General features: G+C 54.9%; 1 protein-coding gene across 9 annotated transcripts in view; it reads right to left on the reverse strand.

Moving 5' to 3' along the window:
- Positions 1-837: 837 nt before the first annotated feature.
- The window catches only part of DOCK6 (dedicator of cytokinesis 6), a 47,653-nt gene continuing 30,444 nt past the window's right edge, over positions 838-18,046 (reverse strand). For 3 of the 9 annotated variants that reach the window (XM_043911578.1, XM_043911581.1, XM_043911580.1), the window contains 24 exons: positions 15,645-15,758; positions 15,350-15,520; positions 14,824-14,963; positions 14,565-14,734; positions 12,280-12,440; positions 11,830-12,012; positions 11,058-11,184; positions 10,508-10,592; positions 10,265-10,361; positions 9,996-10,160; positions 9,534-9,686; positions 8,905-9,063; positions 8,688-8,788; positions 7,607-7,799; positions 7,376-7,519; positions 5,883-6,014; positions 5,769-5,783; positions 4,126-4,251; positions 3,938-4,027; positions 3,150-3,386; positions 2,625-2,768; positions 2,423-2,529; positions 1,582-1,743; positions 847-1,106 (listed from right to left, as the gene is read on the reverse strand). In XM_043911578.1, the coding sequence (XP_043767513.1) occupies positions 1,064-1,106; positions 1,582-1,743; positions 2,423-2,529; positions 2,625-2,768; positions 3,150-3,386; positions 3,938-4,027; positions 4,126-4,251; positions 5,769-5,783; positions 5,883-6,014; positions 7,376-7,519; positions 7,607-7,799; positions 8,688-8,788; positions 8,905-9,063; positions 9,534-9,686; positions 9,996-10,160; positions 10,265-10,361; positions 10,508-10,592; positions 11,058-11,184; positions 11,830-12,012; positions 12,280-12,440; positions 14,565-14,734; positions 14,824-14,963; positions 15,350-15,520; positions 15,645-15,758 (3,219 nt within the window). In that variant the 3' untranslated portion in view covers positions 847-1,063. Of the gene's footprint in view, positions 1,107-1,581; positions 1,744-2,422; positions 2,530-2,624; positions 2,851-3,149; positions 3,387-3,937; positions 4,028-4,125; positions 4,252-5,768; positions 5,784-5,882; positions 6,015-7,375; positions 7,520-7,606; positions 7,800-8,687; positions 8,789-8,904; positions 9,064-9,533; positions 9,687-9,995; positions 10,161-10,264; positions 10,362-10,507; positions 10,593-11,057; positions 11,185-11,829; positions 12,013-12,279; positions 12,441-14,564; positions 14,735-14,823; positions 14,964-15,349; positions 15,521-15,644; positions 15,759-18,046 lie in introns of those variants that run through there. The other 6 variants (XM_043911586.1, XM_043911582.1, XM_043911579.1 and 3 more) reach the window with 4 other exon arrangements.

Below are 18,046 nucleotides of genomic sequence, written 5' to 3' on the forward strand. Positions count from 1 at the left end.
CGGGGCCGGCCCCGCCCCCTGTCGCCTGCAGCCGTGCCAACGTGGAGGGGGATGGTAAGGGACACGATCGCACCTGGACGGCAGGTGTGTGCGCGCGTGGGGGTGTCCGGCCTCGCCCCCTCCTCCAGTCCCAGGGACAGTGTTCCCCAACTGCTGTCTTCCCCGGCCCGCTGCAGCTGGGCTGCTGCGGGGGGCGGGAGGGGGCGGGGCTGGCCGGAGTCCAGCTCCTGGAGGGCGGGCGGCGGCGGTGGTGGTGACTGCGGGAGGTCACCCCTCCCCCAGCCGCCCAGCGCAGGCCTGGTACAGTGTGACGTGACCACCGCGGGGCGGGAAGGGAGGGGTGGGTCAGCGCGAGGCCGCAGACCTCAGCCAAGGCCTGGCCTCCATGGCCAGCCAGACCTGGTTTCCAGTCGCCACACCACCAAGCCTCTTAACTACTGGCTGCCTCAGTTTCCCCATCTGTAAACCGGGATAAGAATGCTGTCTGCCTGACAGTGGCGTTGAGATGATTCTGTAACCACGAAGCAGGCTGTCCCTCATGCAGCCAGGCCCATAGATGGGGACAGTGTCTTTCTGGGAGGCAATTATACAGGTCTGGGCTCTGGGCAAGGGTTTAACAAATGTCACTATTATTCCCCATGAACACACATGACATTGTCATTTGTGTGTTGCCTTCCCCACTAGAATGTCAGCTCTACAAGGGCAGGAATTTGCATGGGTCGTCACTGCTGTCTGTTGCACCCGAGTAGTTCTCAGTGTCCGTCATCAAAAATTAGGTCGAGTATGCACCTGGGACCCAGCCCCCAGGGACCACACCACACAGGCTGTTTACAAAAACCATTTTATTTTATTTATTTATTTTTTTTTTCAAAAACCATTTTAAATTAGAAAAGGCAAGAAGCATCAGTGCACACAGACGAGAACAGAGGAACAGAGGGCCCAGCCCCATGCATGATGTGGTCGCCTCACAGCCAAGTGGGCAGTGGGAGAGACTGTCAGGAAGGCACAGGTAGCTGAGGCCAGGGTCCTGGTTCCTCTGGGAGTGGCTTCAGGCCCTGTGGGCTCAGAGGTCAGTCTTCCGGAAACTTGCTCTGTTCAAGGAGTTCCTGGGGGAGGGAGGAACGAAGGAGATCAACACGGCCACATGGTCCCCAACTCCATAATGCTCTCCAGCCATCACCTCCTCCCCTTCCTCCCACTACTTTCCTTCCCCTCCTCCCATTCCCCCAAAGATCCTTCTATGGTCATCCTGGCTCCTTTAATGTTGGTTCTGATCCAGCCATGGAACTGGAGATTCCTTCATAGAATCCACCACTGGAGATATGAATCATACCCATTTGACAGACGTGGAAACTGAGGTTCAGAAAAATGAAGTCACAGGCCTGAGAAATAACCTAGCCAGGATCAGAAATGGTGGCTCAGAGCTTGAATATTATGTACATGTGCCAGTGTTCACATGCATGTGCAAAGCCTCCAGCACCCGTGTTGATGGGCACGTGTATGGCAGGCCCCACACTCTGCCGGGCTTTGCCTGCCCCATCTCGCCCTCTCAGGGGTGGGCCGGGGACTCGGGTTAGGCACCTGAGGCTGGCTGTGTTTGGCGCCAGCAGCTGGGGCAGGCGCTGTGTAAGCAGAGGCTGCAGAGCCTCCCGCAGACGGGAATAGTTGCGCTCCAGCTCCCGATGGTACTCCTTCTGGTCCGGCCCAATCAGGGCTTTGTTCTTCCGCAGCGCATCTTCACACCTGAGGACCAGATGGCTCAGTGGGAAAGAATCCGCCTGCCAATGCAGGGGACCTGGGTTTGATCCCTGGTCTGGGAAGATTCCACATGCTGTGGAGCAACTAAGCCCAGGCGCCACAACTACTGAAGTCCACGCGCTGTAGAGCAGCACATTGCAATGACTGGGTCTGCCTGCTGCAACTAATGAAGCCAGTGGGCCCTAGAGTCTGTGCTCTGCAACGAGAAGCCATCGCAATGAGAAGCCCACGCGCAACAAAGAGTAATCCCCACTTGCCACAACTAGAGAAAGCCTGTGTGCAGCAATGAAGATCCAGTGCAACCAAAAAAAAAAAAAAAAAAAGAGAGGTGGGAAGGCCATGAGCTTGGGTCAGGCATGCAGAGCAGTAATACTGGGGGTCTGATAGGTGGATATATTGTTGTTCAGTCGCTCAGTCGTGTCTGACTCTCTGCAACCCCATGGATTGCAGCATGCCAAGCTTCCCTATCCTTCACTATCACCTGAAGCTTGCTCAAACTCATGTCCACTGAGCCATTAATGGTGGACATGACTTAATGGAAATCAGAGAGGCCATAAAGGGGGGTCAGGTTGATAGACTGGCTGTACTGGGGAATCAGGTAGGCAGAGAGTCATAATGGGGGGGTGGTTAGAGGGGCCCTGTCTGGGGATGGGGTCAGGCCTACTTTTTGCAGAAGTCTTTGAAACAGAGCCGCAGCTTGTTGTGATGCCTAAAGAGCTTGGGGTCTTCTGGGATCTCAGCCAGAAACACCTGGGCTACCTCCAGAGGTCCCTGTGGGGTGAAAGGGGCTCATGAGGCTGTCTGCACACCACCACCCCCTGCCCCTGGTGGGGCTTTGGGCAGCCTGCTTCCCCCGCTGGCCGTGCCTGGTTCACAGTGGGCCCCACAGAGCCCTGCAGCACCATCTGCAGCATCTTGGCATCAGGAGGGTCCTGCTCAGTGGCGAAGGCCAGCTCCCGAGTCTTCTTTTGCATGTCCTCGATGGCTACCTCCACCGGGGTCAGCACCGTCTGTGGGGTAGGGATGGGCACGTGCCAGCTGGTGCCTGGAGACGCCCTGACCCAAACCAGCCCGCGGCAGCTTGGATCTTGGCTGGGGGTTCAGAGTGGGCTTGGTGGGCTACAGTCCATTCCAAGAGGCTGTGTAAGGAACTGGGTCTGGGGCTCCTGCCTGCCTGGGTGTGGGAGGGTGAGGCTCAAGGTTCAGCTGCTTTTGGTGTGCTGCTGATAACTCTGGCCTGGTTCTAGTCCAGACTTGGGTCAGCGAGCTCTGGAGGGAGGGGTTTAAGTCTGCCGACTAGGGCCTGGAGGCTGGAATTTGGGGGTCCTCCACCTCCCTTGGTCTGGGGTCTCTTCACCTCCCCACTCCCTGGGCCGCCCCTGACCACCCACCTCCTCCCGGTGGCAAACACGGATTCGGGTCTTGATGTAGGGGAAGGCGTGGGCCGTGCTTAGCAGCGTCTTGCGCTTATGCTGCTCTGGCAGTTCGCCGTGAGCACGCCCGTCTGGCGTGAAGGGTGTGCAGAACAGGAAGGTTCGCAGCCCATAGTTGCGGTCGAAGTAGGTCACCCGGTCCTTGAGCTCATAGGTGTCAAAGTGTGGCTCCACGTATGTGATCTGGATGTAGGCCTGGGGCGCGGGGCCCAGGGGTAAGGGTTTCAGCCCCAACACACATACCTGGGGTTTGCCAGCCTCCCGCAGGGGCCCCATCCCTGTAGAAAGGGGGTTGAGCCTCCCTAGGTCTGCGGGTTTTGGGTCTCAGGGATTTGGGTTCTCAGGTCTCCCTATGTCTCATCTGGGGCTTTCCTGGTGGCTCAGACAGTAAAGAATCTGCCTGCAATTTAGGAGACCAGGGCTCAATCCCTGGGTTGGGAAGATCCCCTGGAGAAGGAAATGGCTACCCACTCCAGTATTCTTGACTGGAGAATCCCATGGACAGAGGAGCTTGGTGGGCTACAGTCCATGGAGTTGCAAAGAGTCAGACACGACTGGGCGACTAACACTTTCACATCTCATCTGGATGTACGGGAATCCCTGAGGAACAGGATTTTGGGGTCCCTGAGAGAGACGAGCTTTGGAGTTTCCTAGAGAAATAGGATTTGAGGGGCCATAGGACGTGGTACATGCGTCTCTGAATATAGGATTTGGGGGACCCGGGAGGAATGGTCGGAAGCCCTCACCTTCTGCGGGTCCAGCTTGGTCTTGTCCACAGGGTTAGAATCTTTGATGATCTCGACCACATCCTCCCCGAACCTCTCTGTGTAGAACTCCTGGGGACACAGGGCTGACTCAGGGCCACACGGCTGCAGCCCCCACCCAGCCCCAGGGCGGCCCAGTGCCCTGTCCACCCCCCACTGCCAGGACATGCCTCCAGCCGGTGTGAGATCTCAGCCAGCTTCGTGATGGACGGCTCCTTGTACACGAACTCCTGCTCGTCCAGGTCACCAAAGCGGGCGCCGTAGAAGCCCACACGGAAATATGTCCCAAACACGCGCTGGGGCTGTGGAAGAGCTGCTATTGACCGGGAGGCCCCTACCCCAGAGACACGTCCTCCAGCCCCATGTGCAGAAGATGGGGGCATGGGTGGAGGACTGGGGGGACCCCAAAAACATCACATCACAGGCAGAGATGTGGACCTGGCCGACTGTCCACTGCCCACACCCTCACTCTTTCTCTCAAGCCTATCTGCTGCCCCCTCCATCTTTATTCTCATTGAACACAAACCCTGAGCTTCCGATTCTCCCTCTCGCCCCATGCAGTCCTTCAAAGTATGGATCTCAATACGCAATGAGGAACAGGGCTCTGTTGCTCACAACTCGCTTCTCAGTGTCTGTGGGGCTGGGTATATAGTTGTTTAGCTGCTAAGTCATGTCCGACTCCCTGTAACCCCATAGACTGCAGCCTGCCAGGCTTCTCTGTCCATGGGATTTCCCAGGCAAGAATACTGAAGTGGGTTGCCATTTCCTTCTCCAGGGGATCTTCCTGACCCAGAGATTGAACTCCCGTGTCCTGCCTTGGCAGGCAGATTTTTTACCACTGTGCCACCTGGGAGCCCCGGGTATACAGTAGGTGCTCAATAAACGCACACGTGGCTGAAGGAAGTCATGGTTGTCTCTTGTTCTGGGACAGAGGCTTTGGTTCCCTTGTTCCAGGGCATCCCCTCCCCTCCCTGATCTAAGTTTGGAAAGAGGGACTCCCCTTCCTCCCACCCTAGGTAGATGACCCACCACCAGGAAGTACGGGGGTGGCTCATGTTCACTCACCAAAGCGGATCCAGGTAGGGTGGGGTGGGCACCAGGACAGGGAGGTGGGAGCCAGGGGCAGAAAGACAAAGTCATTGCAGAGGTCAGAGGTCAGAGCCCCCAACCCCCAGGGTCCTGGTTATGCAGCCCGATGACAATCATTCTATGGGTAGGGAGATCCGGGGACGGAGGAGACCCGCCTGCCCTGCCCGGCCCCCACCCAGCCCTCCCGCCTTGGCTCTGGGTTCCTGCCATCTTTGGCCAGAAAATTCTCCCCAAACTAGGAGATGCCTAAAAATAGACCCAAGTAGGGGAGAGGCAGAGAGGGGGAACATGAAATGGCAAATGAGCAGAGATCCTGGGGGAAGTTGAGGAGACAGGGAGACATGAGACCCAGAGACACACAGAGAGTGAGCAAGCAAGGACACAGACAGGGAGAGATGGATGGGAAGCGACCAAGAGACAGAGACAGAGACAGACAGAGGGCGGGAGCGGGAGGCCCCCCTTTCAGGCAGTGACCAAGCTGGCCCTGCCCGAGGGAGGGGTGTCACTGGAGAGCTCCCAGCTGGGTGAGTCACAAGCTGCCCTGGAGATCTGGGGCAGGGAGGGGGACCCAGGGGGAAGTAGTGGGGGTGCGTCATCGGTCATGGCCCACTGAGCCTCTGTGGCCAGGCAGCCGTGCTCCGCCGGCGCCCCCTGGTGGTCCCCGACCATTGGTCCCCTGACCAGTTGTCATGGGGGTCCCAGAAGCAGGTAGGTGGCCACTCACCTCCCAGCCGGAACTCTGTGGTGGGAGAGAGAAGGTGCAAAGTCAGCTGGGGATGGCAGGGGTCGGCAGGGGCTGGGGCTGGGGGCAGGGGCTGGGAGGGCTTCCTGGGCCCACCTGGTGCATGATCTTAGTGAAGGCCTCCTGCAGTTTGCCGTGCACGGCAGCTAGCTTCTTGTAGTCGCGGTGGGCTTCCAGGATGGGGATGAGGGTCTTGTAGACCTCATTCACGGCCTCGTAGAGCCCGCCCTGGGGATTGGGGTGTGGGGGTATGTCAGGGTTTCCAGCACCTACCCTGGTTGTCTCTCCTGCCTGGAACAACCACGCTCCTACCCACTCCCCCGGGTGCCACCTTCTATCACCTCCTCCAGGAAGCCTACCCTGACTGCATCTGCCCCAGATGGGGTACCAGCCTTTCCACTCAGCCCTTACAGACATCCTCTGTGGTTTCCACCATCCCACTGTGGACCTGGTACTGAGTACAGCTATGTTTTATCCATGTTCTTTCATTGGTAGGAGGAGTCATTTTCTTTCTCCTCATCCCTCAGACAGGAAATTGAACCTAAGACAGGAGGGGCTCCCCAGGACCAGTACCTGAATGTGAGCCCTTCTGGCATGATGCCTAAGGCCTCCACACACCACTGCCTGCTGGCACATGGTAATGGGCACTCCTGAGTGCCAGCCAGGGCCAACATCAAGCTTGGCACACAACAGGTGTCCTGAGCTATTTGCTGACTGTCCAAGGTCTGTGTCCACCATGTGGCTTATTCCCAAGGCCTTTGTCTCTGAGACTCCAGCAAAGTAACAATAAGAAACACAACATCAAAAAAACCTCTAGGGGCTTCCTTGGTGGCTCAGTGGTAAAGAATCCACCTGCCAACACAGGAGACATGGGTTCGATTCCTGATCCAGAAAGATCTCACATGATGCAGAGTAACTAAACCCAAACACCATAACTATTGAGTCTCTGCTCTACAACCTGGGAACTGCAACTACTGGGCCCAGGTACCACAACTACTGAAGCCCGCGCACTACAACTAGAGAAGCCATCACAGTAAGCCCATGTACAACTAGAGAATAACCCATGCAGCAACGAAGACCCAGAACAAACAAAAAATAAATACAAATAAATAAACAAAATTTAAAAAAAAAGAAAGGAAAAAAAGAAGGTTCAATGCAAAGAACTGAAACAGGATGGTAAACATAGGTGGTCACTGATTTTGGGTGCTGGGTATGAGGGGTGGTGGGGGATACAACTTTCTTTTATGTGTTTTTGAAATTTTGCATAACAGAAAAGAATTTTAGGGACTTCCCCAGTGTTCCAGGGCTTATGACTCCATGCTCTCACTGCAGGGGACCAGGGTTCAATCCCTGGTCAGGGAACTAAGATCCCCAGAGCCTCCGGGCATGGCCAAAATAAGAATTTTTTTTAAAATGGTCAGTGAATATACTCAAGCCTTACCCATGTACCAAGAGTTTTAAGGGGAGAAAGGCAGGAAAGCGGCTTCAGAGAGACCCAAATCCTCGCAGCAGCTCCATCTGGAATCTCCGGGAGCGGGTATGGGGCCCAAGAGTGGAAGTACGCTGCTGCCCCAGGCCCTGGGCCTCACCATGGTGAAGTAGACAGCCGCCTGCTCCAGCAGCCCCACCAGCCCCATCTCCGTGAAGTGCTTCCCGGAACAGAAGCCCTCCTCATCGGGTGAGAGGATGTCATCGGAGATGGCGGATTCTTCCAGCACGTTGGACGAGATGTTCTGGGATGGGAGATGGGCTCAGAGCCTGGTCTTTTACCCACACATGCCACACTCCCGCTTGCCACTACCCCCACCCCCGCCACTCACCTGGAAGGAAACGCAGCCCACAGGCAGGTGGCGGCTGTCCTCCAACAGCGCGAGGTACTCGGCCACCAGGGCGGCCGCGTGCACCATGCACTGCGCAGCCTCCGCGTGGTTGCCCAGCTCCGCGTGCTTCCCCGCCATGTTCTGCAGCCAAGTCAGCCGCAGGTCTGGGGAGCCCTGGTAGCCCCGGGCAATCCTAGAGCCCAGGTGAGGGTGATGGGAGGTGGGAGGAGGGTGGAGACTCACCTTGCCCCTCATTGCTCGCCCCTCACTTGTCCATCCCCTTCTGTTACCCCAGCCATCTGCCCCAGACGATCTCCTCACCTGAATCTTCATTCACCTCTCCCTCCCCTCACCTCTCACCTGTCCATCCCCTCACCTGTCTTCTCACTTACTGTTCTACTCATCTTTCTTCTCAGCAGTCCTCCTACTTGTCTCCATCTGACCAGCCAACCTCCTCACCTGTACCCCATTCACCTGTCTCACCTGTCCAACTCTCACCTGTCTTCCCATTCACCTGTGTATCACTGCCTCTCTTCCTGTCTCCTAACATTCCACTCCACACCTGTCCATCCCTTCACAAGTGTCACTCCCTCACTTGTCCTTCTGCTCATCAGTTTACCTGGAACCCTGAACCCTGTCACTTGTCTGCCTAGGGCCCTCCCTTCTGTATGCCCCCTCCCTTCCCTGTCTGCATTACCTGGGCCCCCATCTCCCACTCCTCAGCTTCTTACTAAATACTCTTCTCTCCTCCAAATCACTCTGCTCTCGATCTGTCACCCCTTCATGGGTTAGCGCCTCACCTGTCTACCTCACCTGTCCTTGTTCTGCTTTGTCATCCTGATCTGTATGTTCCTCTGGCACCTTTTTTTTGCTCATTTACCTGCCCTTACTTGCGGCCTCACCTGTCTTCTCACTGCTCCACTCACCTGCCTTCCCTCTCCCTTGGTCTTCATCTGTCTGCTCTCCTGGTCCCTCATCACTTGTCCATCCTTACTTGTCTCTCTTATTACCTGTACGCTCACCTGCTCCCTCCCACCATCTCCTCTCCCCTCGACTGAGGGTCCCGACTGGCCCTCCTCACCTGTACATGAGGTCAATAAGCATCTCCGGGTCTTCCTGATGCTCCTTCATCTTCACCGTGTCAGTCAGGATCATGTGCAGGTTGAACATCAGGTCCTGGACCTGGAGTGGGGGAAGGGCCGGGAGCGATGTGGCCAAAGTGGTGGGGTTGGGGGTCAAGCAGGGTGGGGCCAAGACCCTGGTTGTGGAAGGTGGGGCCGGGGCCCCTCGGGGATCACCTGCTCAGCAAAGGTGCTGTCCCGCAGCCCCACGTCCTCCTCAGCATAGGTGAGGATGGTCTTGAGTGAACGTCGCAGGTGCTCGTCACTGAAGTTCTGTGTGGTCCCCACCAGGGACGACAGCGACATCGTCACTTGCATCTTCACGCGGGCAAAATTCTGGGCGGGCCAGGAGGAAGAGCACGCCTGCCTGTGGGTCTTGGAGCCTCACCCCAGGCAGGACCTTCTCAGCCTGCTGACATCACCCCTCTCCCCTCCTGCCTCGTGTCTATTTGAGCCAGACTCCTGGTCAGGACTGCCCTGGTAGGCTAGTGGTTAAGAATCTGCCTGCCATGCAGGGGACACGGGTTCGATCCCTGGTCTGGGAAGATTCCACATGCCACGGGGTGACCAAGCCCGTGCACCCACAACTACTGAGGCCACAGGCAACTACTAAAGCCCACAGGCCTAGAGCCTGCACACCGCAGTAAGAGAAGCCACTGCAATGAGGGGCCTGTGCACCACGACTAGAGAAAGTGCGCGGGCAGGAATATAGCCCAACACGGCAAAAATAAACAAACACAACTTATTAAAAAAGTTAATGAAGAATCCTAATCAACGGCCTCCCTGGAGCCCCGTGCCCCGCTTACGTTGCCGATCTCGAAGTTCTGGCGCATGAGGAGGTAGAGGGAGGCGCTGGCGTGTGTGCGGATGGCGCTGATGCGGCTGCCGCAGTGGCGGAGGAGCCTCAAGCAGAGGTCGGCACATAGCTCCGTGTCCTCCTCGAAGAGCAGCTCTGGGAACTGGCCGCCGCACCCAAGGGGAAACAGACACCGGTGAGCCTCTCCCTGTTCTGACCCAGACGGTTCCCCGTGGGGACTTGGGCAGAAGCACAGGGCTCTTCTGCCTTCTCTGGCCAAAACCAGCAGGCACTGGCGTCTGAGCCACTTGAAGCCCTTGTGTGTGACTCCAAGTAACCGACTCTGCCACTCTGATCCTCAATTCCTCTGCAAACCGCGGCTGAGGAGTGTGTCTGGGCACACAGCAGGTGCTCCGGGACTGACTGGGCAGTGCCTGTTGCTCTCAGAGGCGTGGCTGGCAGAGATACTCACCTTGGAGACCAGAGCCCGCTGCGTGGCCAGGCCGTGCTGCAGGAAGAGGGCACTCTGGGCGCTGCCCAAGCTGTATAACACGACCTTCAGTACCGCGCCTAGGATGCTCTCCCGGGCCTCTGACAGCATCACCGTCTGGCAGGCCAGAAATCCAGCTCTTAGAGACTGGGGTGGTTATGGAGTCAGGGAGGGAGAGGGATTCTCAAGTCAGAGATCACAAGGCCCGTTGGTGGGGTCAGAGGTCATGGAGATGCTGGATCAAGCCATACCTGCACGATGATCTCCAGTGTATCCAGCACCACCAGGCTTGCCTCGGTTGCCAGGTTCCCGTCCACCAAGGCCTCGTGTTCCATTTCATCCTTGGTCCTAGAGGGGATGGGACGGGCTTGGGAGGGCCTCTCCTGGCCAGACTCCTCCCCCGACAGCTGGGCGCTTTCCCTTTATCTGCCCTGGGGCCGCAGTTCTCTGGAAATTGATCTAACCCCTGTGAACTATGTCCCGCCTACACCCACTTGTCCACACGGTCCGAGGTTTGTCTCCAGTGTGTGACGCTCTTCCGCCAGCGTACATTCTCCTGGTTCCCAAACGGGCTCCTCTCTGAGACACACAGGTGGGTGTTCACACATGTGCAAAGACAGAAGGACACACGTGACCATGAAAAGATACACACGTGAGAGCCCTGTGAGGACACTGGATGATGTGGACGCCTGCGGGGTGCACGCGGTTAGACATGAACAGGGAACACAGAAACCCAAGTGCCACATGTACAGAGACGATGTGTGGGCTTCTGGGAAAAGCGAGCCAGACAGTAGGCAGGAATGGCTCCCGTCTCGGGGACCCCTGTACAAAGTGTGGGTGGCGCTGGGTGGGGACATGTGTGGGGTACACCTTCCTCTCACCACAGCTCCCGTCTCAGGGACCCTTGTACAAAGCGTGGGAGGCGCTGGGTGGGGACAGATGTGGGGTACACCTCCCTCTCCCCACAGCTCCCATCTCGGGGAACCTTTACAAAGTGTGGGCGGCGCTGGGTGGGGACATGTGTGGGGTACACCTTCCTCTCACCACGGCTCCGTCGCACCATCTCCTGTCGGGCCCCGATAGTACCCAAAATAGCTTCCTCTAGGCGGGCCTTCATGTCCAGCGATTTCTTGAATGTGAGGCTGTTGATGCGTTCAAAGGCCTTCTTCCCCTGAGACGGCACAGAACAGGTTCAAAGTTGACTCTGTCCTTTTCTGTGGGCTAACCTGGTCTGCTTTTTCTGGCTCTATCCCTCCAGGAACCTGTGCTCAAAAACACAGTCCTCCCCTTTACAGCAAGCTCTCAGCACCTCCCAGATTCTGTTGGTGAAGGAAATTCTCCCTTTTTGCTTTGGTTCAGGATGTGCTCATGTGCTTAGTTGCTAAGTCAAGTCTGACTCTTTGCGACCCTTTGGACTGTAGCCCACCAGGCTCCTCTGTCCATGGGATTCTCCAAGCAAGAATACTGGAGTGGATTGCCATTTCCTCTTCCAGGGGATCTTCCCAACCCAGGGATCGAACCCACGTCTCTTGCGTCTCCTGCCTTGGCAGGTAGGCTCTTTACCACTGAGCCACCAGGAGAGCTGAGAAAGGTACATGGACTCTTACTGTTCCTTGGTTTCTATCAGGAACTTCTCTCAGGGGCAAAACTGCAGGAGCAGCTGGTGGGTAACGTACCTCACTGCAACAGTCTACCCCCGCCCCCCAGCTCCTGGTGCACAGGCCACCCCTTCACACCCAGCCCACGTCACTGCAGGCTCCCACTATGTGTCCTGAATCTGCCCCCTACACCCCAGTCCCCTGCCCGACCTTCGAACCTTGTACTCGAAGGCAGCCAGGCAGAGGTACAGCAAGTCCAAGACACGACCCAGCTGAGGGAGGGTCAGGTCCGCAGCCCAGCGCTGCAGCAGGGCCGGCTCAGCGTTCTTCAGGACCCAGAGCACACACACCAGCAAGGTCCGGCTGGACTCAGCGGAGAGGGCGTAGCCTGAGCGAGCAGCCTGGGGCCGGAGAGGGGACAGGGGGCTCAGAAGGAAGCGTTGACCTTCATTTTCTCCATAGTAAAGTGAGAACTGGCCGATTGGTACTTGATTACATAACTTCTATTACTGGGTTATTGGGCACATGATGTCCAAAATACAACAGAAAATCACAAAACATGTGAAGAGGTAGGAAGATGTGATTGATAAGGGAGAAAAGACATTAGACACAGGCACAAAGATGATCAGATGTTAGATGGTGTCTCTGGGGACAAGGCCAGTACTCACCGTCACCGGGCCCTGGGAGATACTGGCCCGGGAGCCAGGGGCCAGGGGGCCACCTGCAATGGCCATGGCCACTGAGGGGTTGATGGTGCCTCCCACATCCCCTTCCCCTTCTGTGTCTGAGTCGAGCATCGAGGCCAGTCTTGAGCGTTGACCTGGGCCCTCTGGGATAAAAGAACCAAGAGAACTCGGTTAGTTCTGTCTCTTTCTCAAATTTCAGCTCAGAGGTCACCTCCTCAAGGAAGCCTTCCCTGATACCACCCCCCCAGACCAGGGTGCGGTCTCTAGTTATTGACTCCCAGAGTTCACTTATTGTATTTGCAATTAGATACAGTCATCGTGCAAGGAAGATCCACAAAGGCCTGGACTATATCTATCTGCTCTGGCCACTCTATGCTCAATGCTTAGAACATGGCCTGGTGCACAGGAGTAGTCATTGTAAAGATGATGATGACAACGATGACAGTGGTGACAACCATAACAACTGCTGCTATTATTATAGCATCAACTCACACGTACATGGATTTCCTACGTGTCAGGTGGTGTTCTAAGCACTTTAAAAATATTAACTATTATTCTTCAACACAACCCTATGAATTAAGTACTTTTATCATCCTTACCTTATGGAAGAAGGGACTGAGGTAAAGACAGGTTAAGTTACTCGCTTGGGGTCATGTAATAGGTAAATGGTAAAGCTAGAATTTTAACCTAAACAGTCTGGTTCCAAAATCTATGATCTTAAAAGATTATCCTCTCCACTCGCCTCCAAAACAGTATCACCAGAGAGAGCTGCTACCAACAAATACAGAATAGGTCTCAGCCTAGAGATTCTTGAGATAAAAAGTCAACTGAATTTTATTCAAGCTCCAGCCCAGTTTAACATGGATTCCTGACTGGCTTGAGGTGATCAGCCCCTTATCCTATCTGCCTAAGAGAAGGAAAGACGAACCCTCACTGGGAAAAGAGGACACTGCCTCAGTCCTGATGGCCCTTTTACACACAATGTCCAAAATACAAGAAAAAAATCATAAGACATGAAGAGGCAGGAAAATGTGATTGACAGGGGAGAAAAGACAACAGAAGCAGGCATGCCACAGAGATGATCAAATATTGAAGTGAGCAAACAACGACACTGAAATAAAAAGTAGAGGACTTTCCTGGTGGTTCAGCGGCTAAGACTTTGCATTCCCAATGCAGGGGGTCTGGGTTCAATCTCTGGTCAAGGAATTACATCCCACATGCTGCAACTAAGAGTTCATGTGCTTCAACTAAAGACCTCAAATGCTATAACTAAGACCCAGTGCAACCAAATAAATAAATAAATTTTTAAAAATAAAATGTAGAAAAGATGCACAAACAAGGGTAAAAAGATGGAGAATATCAACAGAGAGCTGAAATCTACAACAAAAAACATCAAATATTACAAGTGAAAAATGAAACATCTGAAATTCAGAACTCAACAGAGGGTGTTAACAGAAGACCAGACATAGCAGAAGACAGAGGTAGTGAGCTCAAACACAGGTGAAAAGTTTCCTAACTCATGCACAAGAGAGCAAACAGAATGAAAAGCAGAACAGAGCATAGCAGACACGTGTAACAGGATCATAAAGGTCTAACATACGTGTCATTGGAGTCCCAGGAGGAGAGAAGAGAGAAAAGGAGGCAGGAAAAAAAAAAAAAAATCAAAAGATAACAACTGAGAGTTTCCCCGAAATGATAAAGGGCATCAACCCACCAATTCCAAGTCTGTATCTTTCAACCACAGTGCACACTTGTTCATCAACGGTGCTGGTCAACGTGCAAATTAATGAACAAAAGGCTCCAATTGCCCTCTCACCCTGATGTTCCCAACCTCTCCCTCCTCCCACCTCTTTCTAAAAGATAATTCATCTCCTGTTTATCGTGCACTGACAGTATTCCAGGCCTACACCTCCCCAGATTTTCACAAAATCCTAGGAGTAGTTGGTACTACCACTGTCCCCATTTTTACAGGTGAGAAACTTGAGGCTCAGCAAAGTTAATGGCTTTCTTGAGGCCCTATGGCAGGACTTAAAGCCACTTCTCTGATGCTAACACCCAGGTTTTTTACTCCTTGCCCACCTTTTCTGACTTGAGCCTTTTCTGACCTTGAGGCTTTCCTGGGGCCCTGTGGCAGAACTTAAACCTGCTCCTCTGACCCTAACACCCATGTTTTAACTCCTTGCCCACCTTGCCCCACCTGAGCCTTATGGGATCATATCAGGTCCCCAGATGGTGGAACCTGCTCCGCCCCACCCTGCCCTGCTGACCGGCAAAGTCATGCAGCCGTGGCAGCGTGTCCCGGGCGAGTGACAGCAGCGGGAGGTACAACTCAGCCACCCGGGCCTTCACGGTGGCCTCGGCATAGCGGGGGTCGGCGTCATGGCTGCAGAGCAGACTGTGGACAGCACAGATGGCCTTCTTGTGCAGCAGGGACGCCCTGTAAATTGTGAGGTGCTCAGGATGGAGTGGGCGTGGCTCCTGGACCCTAGCCCCCACCCCGGGGGACCAGACAGGGCCTGCACTCACCCCTCAGCCTCAGGTTCCATGGCTAGGGCCAGTTCCGTCAGCAGGAGCCCAGCCAGGAAATGCTGCTGCCGGAAAGGCCCGCTCAGCTCGAACATGCTGACTACCTTGGGGTCTGGGGCCTGGCTGGAGAAGGTGGAGCTCTGGAGAGGATGGGGGACAAAACAGGGGGTGAGGGGGTCCAGGGTCAGAGGGGAGAGGTCGGGGTTAACTCATCTGTGAGATGACAGGGGGTTGAGTCCAAAATCAGAAATCTTAGAAACGGCAGATGGAATGCCAGTTTGGTTCCAATTTTAGTATATGTGCTGCCGAAGCGAGCACAGGAATGCCAGTTTGGGAGTTAGAAGTAAGAAATCAGAAGCTGGTCCTCCCGGGAAGTTGCTGAGAATGCAGGGTCAGAGAGAAGGGTCAATCCCTTGGGCAGTGGCCTATGTGTGAAATGGACAGAGATGAGGGAACCGCAGAGAAAGGGCTGAAAGGCAAGAGGTTGGCGGGTCAAGAAGAGGCGGCACATGCGGGGCCAGCCCACCTGGGAGGTGGTGGAGGACACCGAGGGTGAGGGCGAGGCCGGGGGCGACAGAGGGCAGCAGGGGAGGTTGAGGGTCACGTAGTGCTCGTGGCTGCAGAGGATGCGAGTGAAGTCCATGCGCAGAGTCAGCAGCACTGCCGGGTTGGGGGCTGACTGCAGCCGTGTGGCCACCTGCAGGGGAGGGGTTGGCAGGTGAATCACAAGGGGCCGCCCACCCCCCACCTGCGTCCCCCGAAGGACTGCCAGTCCCCCCACGTTCCTGCAGGTGCGCCGTGCCCACCACACCCACGCCTACCTGCTTGTAGTGAGCCCGGACCAGGCTGAAGACGAAGCCGCGGTCCACCAGGGACAGCAGATTGCTGAGGAAGAAGGCCAGGCTGGCGTTGAGGCGCTCAGCCAGCTCCGCGTCCTGGGGGCACAGGGCCTGTCAGCCTACGCCCACTCGCCCCATCGAGCCTCAGTCCCTGCCCAAGGCCTTGGGTCTCCTTGACACGCCCTTGTCTCAGCTTCAGACTCCTGGCCTTTCTGCTTGTCCTCCTCTCTCTGACTAGCCTTTCCCTCCCCCCCAGGTAGGTGTCTATTCTCCATCCAGCTCTGTTGAGGGCACGCTTTTTTCTTCTCTCACTAGATTTTATTTATTTATTTTTACAAGTATTTATTTATTTGGCTGTGCTGGGTCTTGGTTGCAGCACGTGGGATCTAGTTCCCTGGCCAGGGATCAAACCCCGGGCCCCCTGCATGGGGAGCACCAAGTCTTAGCCACTGGACCACTAGGGAAGTCCCCTCTCTCACCAGATTTCAGTAAGACAACGCAGATGGCAGAGACTGGCTGCTAACTCCCCCCATAGCCTCTCTTAGGTATTGGGGCCCTTTCTCAGAGTTCAGAGCTGGGTAGGGACTACATTTCCCAGCCTTCCTTGCAACTGAGAAAAATCACGTGACCACAGTCTGGCCAATGGAATTTGAGAAAAGTAACGTGGCGGGTCCTCCTGTTCCCACCACCTTGTAATACCTGATGTGGTGGGTACTATGATGAAGTGAGATGGCCAGGCCCACACCGTGGAGCTCCCTCCAACCCACTTACGCTCAGGAATAAACTCTGGTCACATTTAAACCGCTTGTGAGGATATTCAAGCAAATTAACCTCTGCCCTAACTGATAAACAAAAGTATTCCAAATAGTTCTACATGTTTCAAAGACACCTAACAGGATGCTATTCCAAGAGAAGCCTGGGGACTTTCTTGGTGGTCCAGTGATTAAGCATCTGCCTGCCAATGCAGGGGACACAAGTTAGATCCTTGGACCAGGAAGATCCCACGCACTTTGGAGCAACTAAGCCCATACTCCACAACTATTGAGCCTGTGCTCACAACAAGAGTTGTTCATTCCCTAAGTCATATCTGACCCTTTGCAATCTGATGGACTGCAGCATGTCAGCCTCCCCTGTCATTCACTATCTCCAGGAGTTTGCTCAAATTCATGTCCATTGAGTTGATGATGCTATCTAACTATCTCATCCTCTGCCGCCCTCTTCTCCTTTTGCCTTCAATTTTTCCCAGCATCAGGTTCTTTTCCAATGAGTTGGCTCTTTGCATCAGGTGGCCAAAATAGGAGAAGCCACCACAATGAGAAGCCTGAGCACTGCAACTGGAGTATAGGCCCGTGCTTGCTGCAACTAGAGAAAACTCATTTACAGCAGTGAAGACCCATCACAGCCAAAAACAAAGTAAGTAAAAAAAGAGAGGAAAGCCTGAAGGAAGAGAAAGAAGGAACAGTAAGTGCAAAGGCCCTGGAGCAGGAAGTGCCCAGCAAGTGGAACAGCAAGGAGGCTGATATGGCCTCAAGGCCCAGCTGCCCTCCTGTTCTCATGAGTTACCCTAAGGCCTCACAAGTTAGCCTCAGGGGTTCTCAGGTCCTGTGACCCAGAGACAAAATACAAAACCCGCCTGAGCTCCAAGTCCACAGGAGGGCAGAGACAAGGTCTGCCCGGTGCATGGAGTCTGATATAGTTGGATGCTCCATAAATGTCCAGTGAAGGAACGACCGCTGGGACCCGTCACCGATGCCCCCCACCCAGTGACGAAGCTGCTTCTCAAGGGTGCTGTTCTTCCCCGTAGGCCTCTTGAAGAGGGATTTCCTCGTAATCTGGAACTTAGCTCTTAGGGAGACTTTAGTGCAACCAGGTCAAGGCCTTTGAGATCAGCCCAAAGGTCATGGGGAATTGCACAAGAGCCAGCTTGGGCTGGACCGGCATTTCAAACATCTGGGAAATTCCCATCAAATACAGAAGTCCCCTTTCTCTTTGAAAATCAGACATTCTAGACTTCCCTGTGGCTCAGTGGTTACGAATTCACCTGCCAATGCAGGAGACACGGGTTTAATCCTTGATCCGGGAGAATTCACACATGCTTCGGAGCAACTAAGCCTGTGTGCCACAACTACTGAGCCTGTGCTCTAGATCCTGGGAGCCACAACTACGGAGCCCACGTGCCCTGGAGCCTGTGCTCCACAATGAGAAGCCTGCGCACCACAACTAGAGTAGACCCCACTCTCCGCAACTAAAGAAAGGTGCGAGCAGCAATGAAAACCCAGCACAACCCAAAATAAATAAAGTTATATTAAAAAAAATCAAACATTCTGGCCACAGCCAGTGGGCACATGCCCTCTGGTCCACCAGAAGCCCTACTCTCCCAACTG

Source organism: Cervus elaphus, chromosome 9, assembly GCF_910594005.1.
Source record: "Cervus elaphus chromosome 9, mCerEla1.1, whole genome shotgun sequence".
Taxonomy (NCBI): domain Eukaryota; kingdom Metazoa; phylum Chordata; class Mammalia; order Artiodactyla; family Cervidae; genus Cervus; species Cervus elaphus.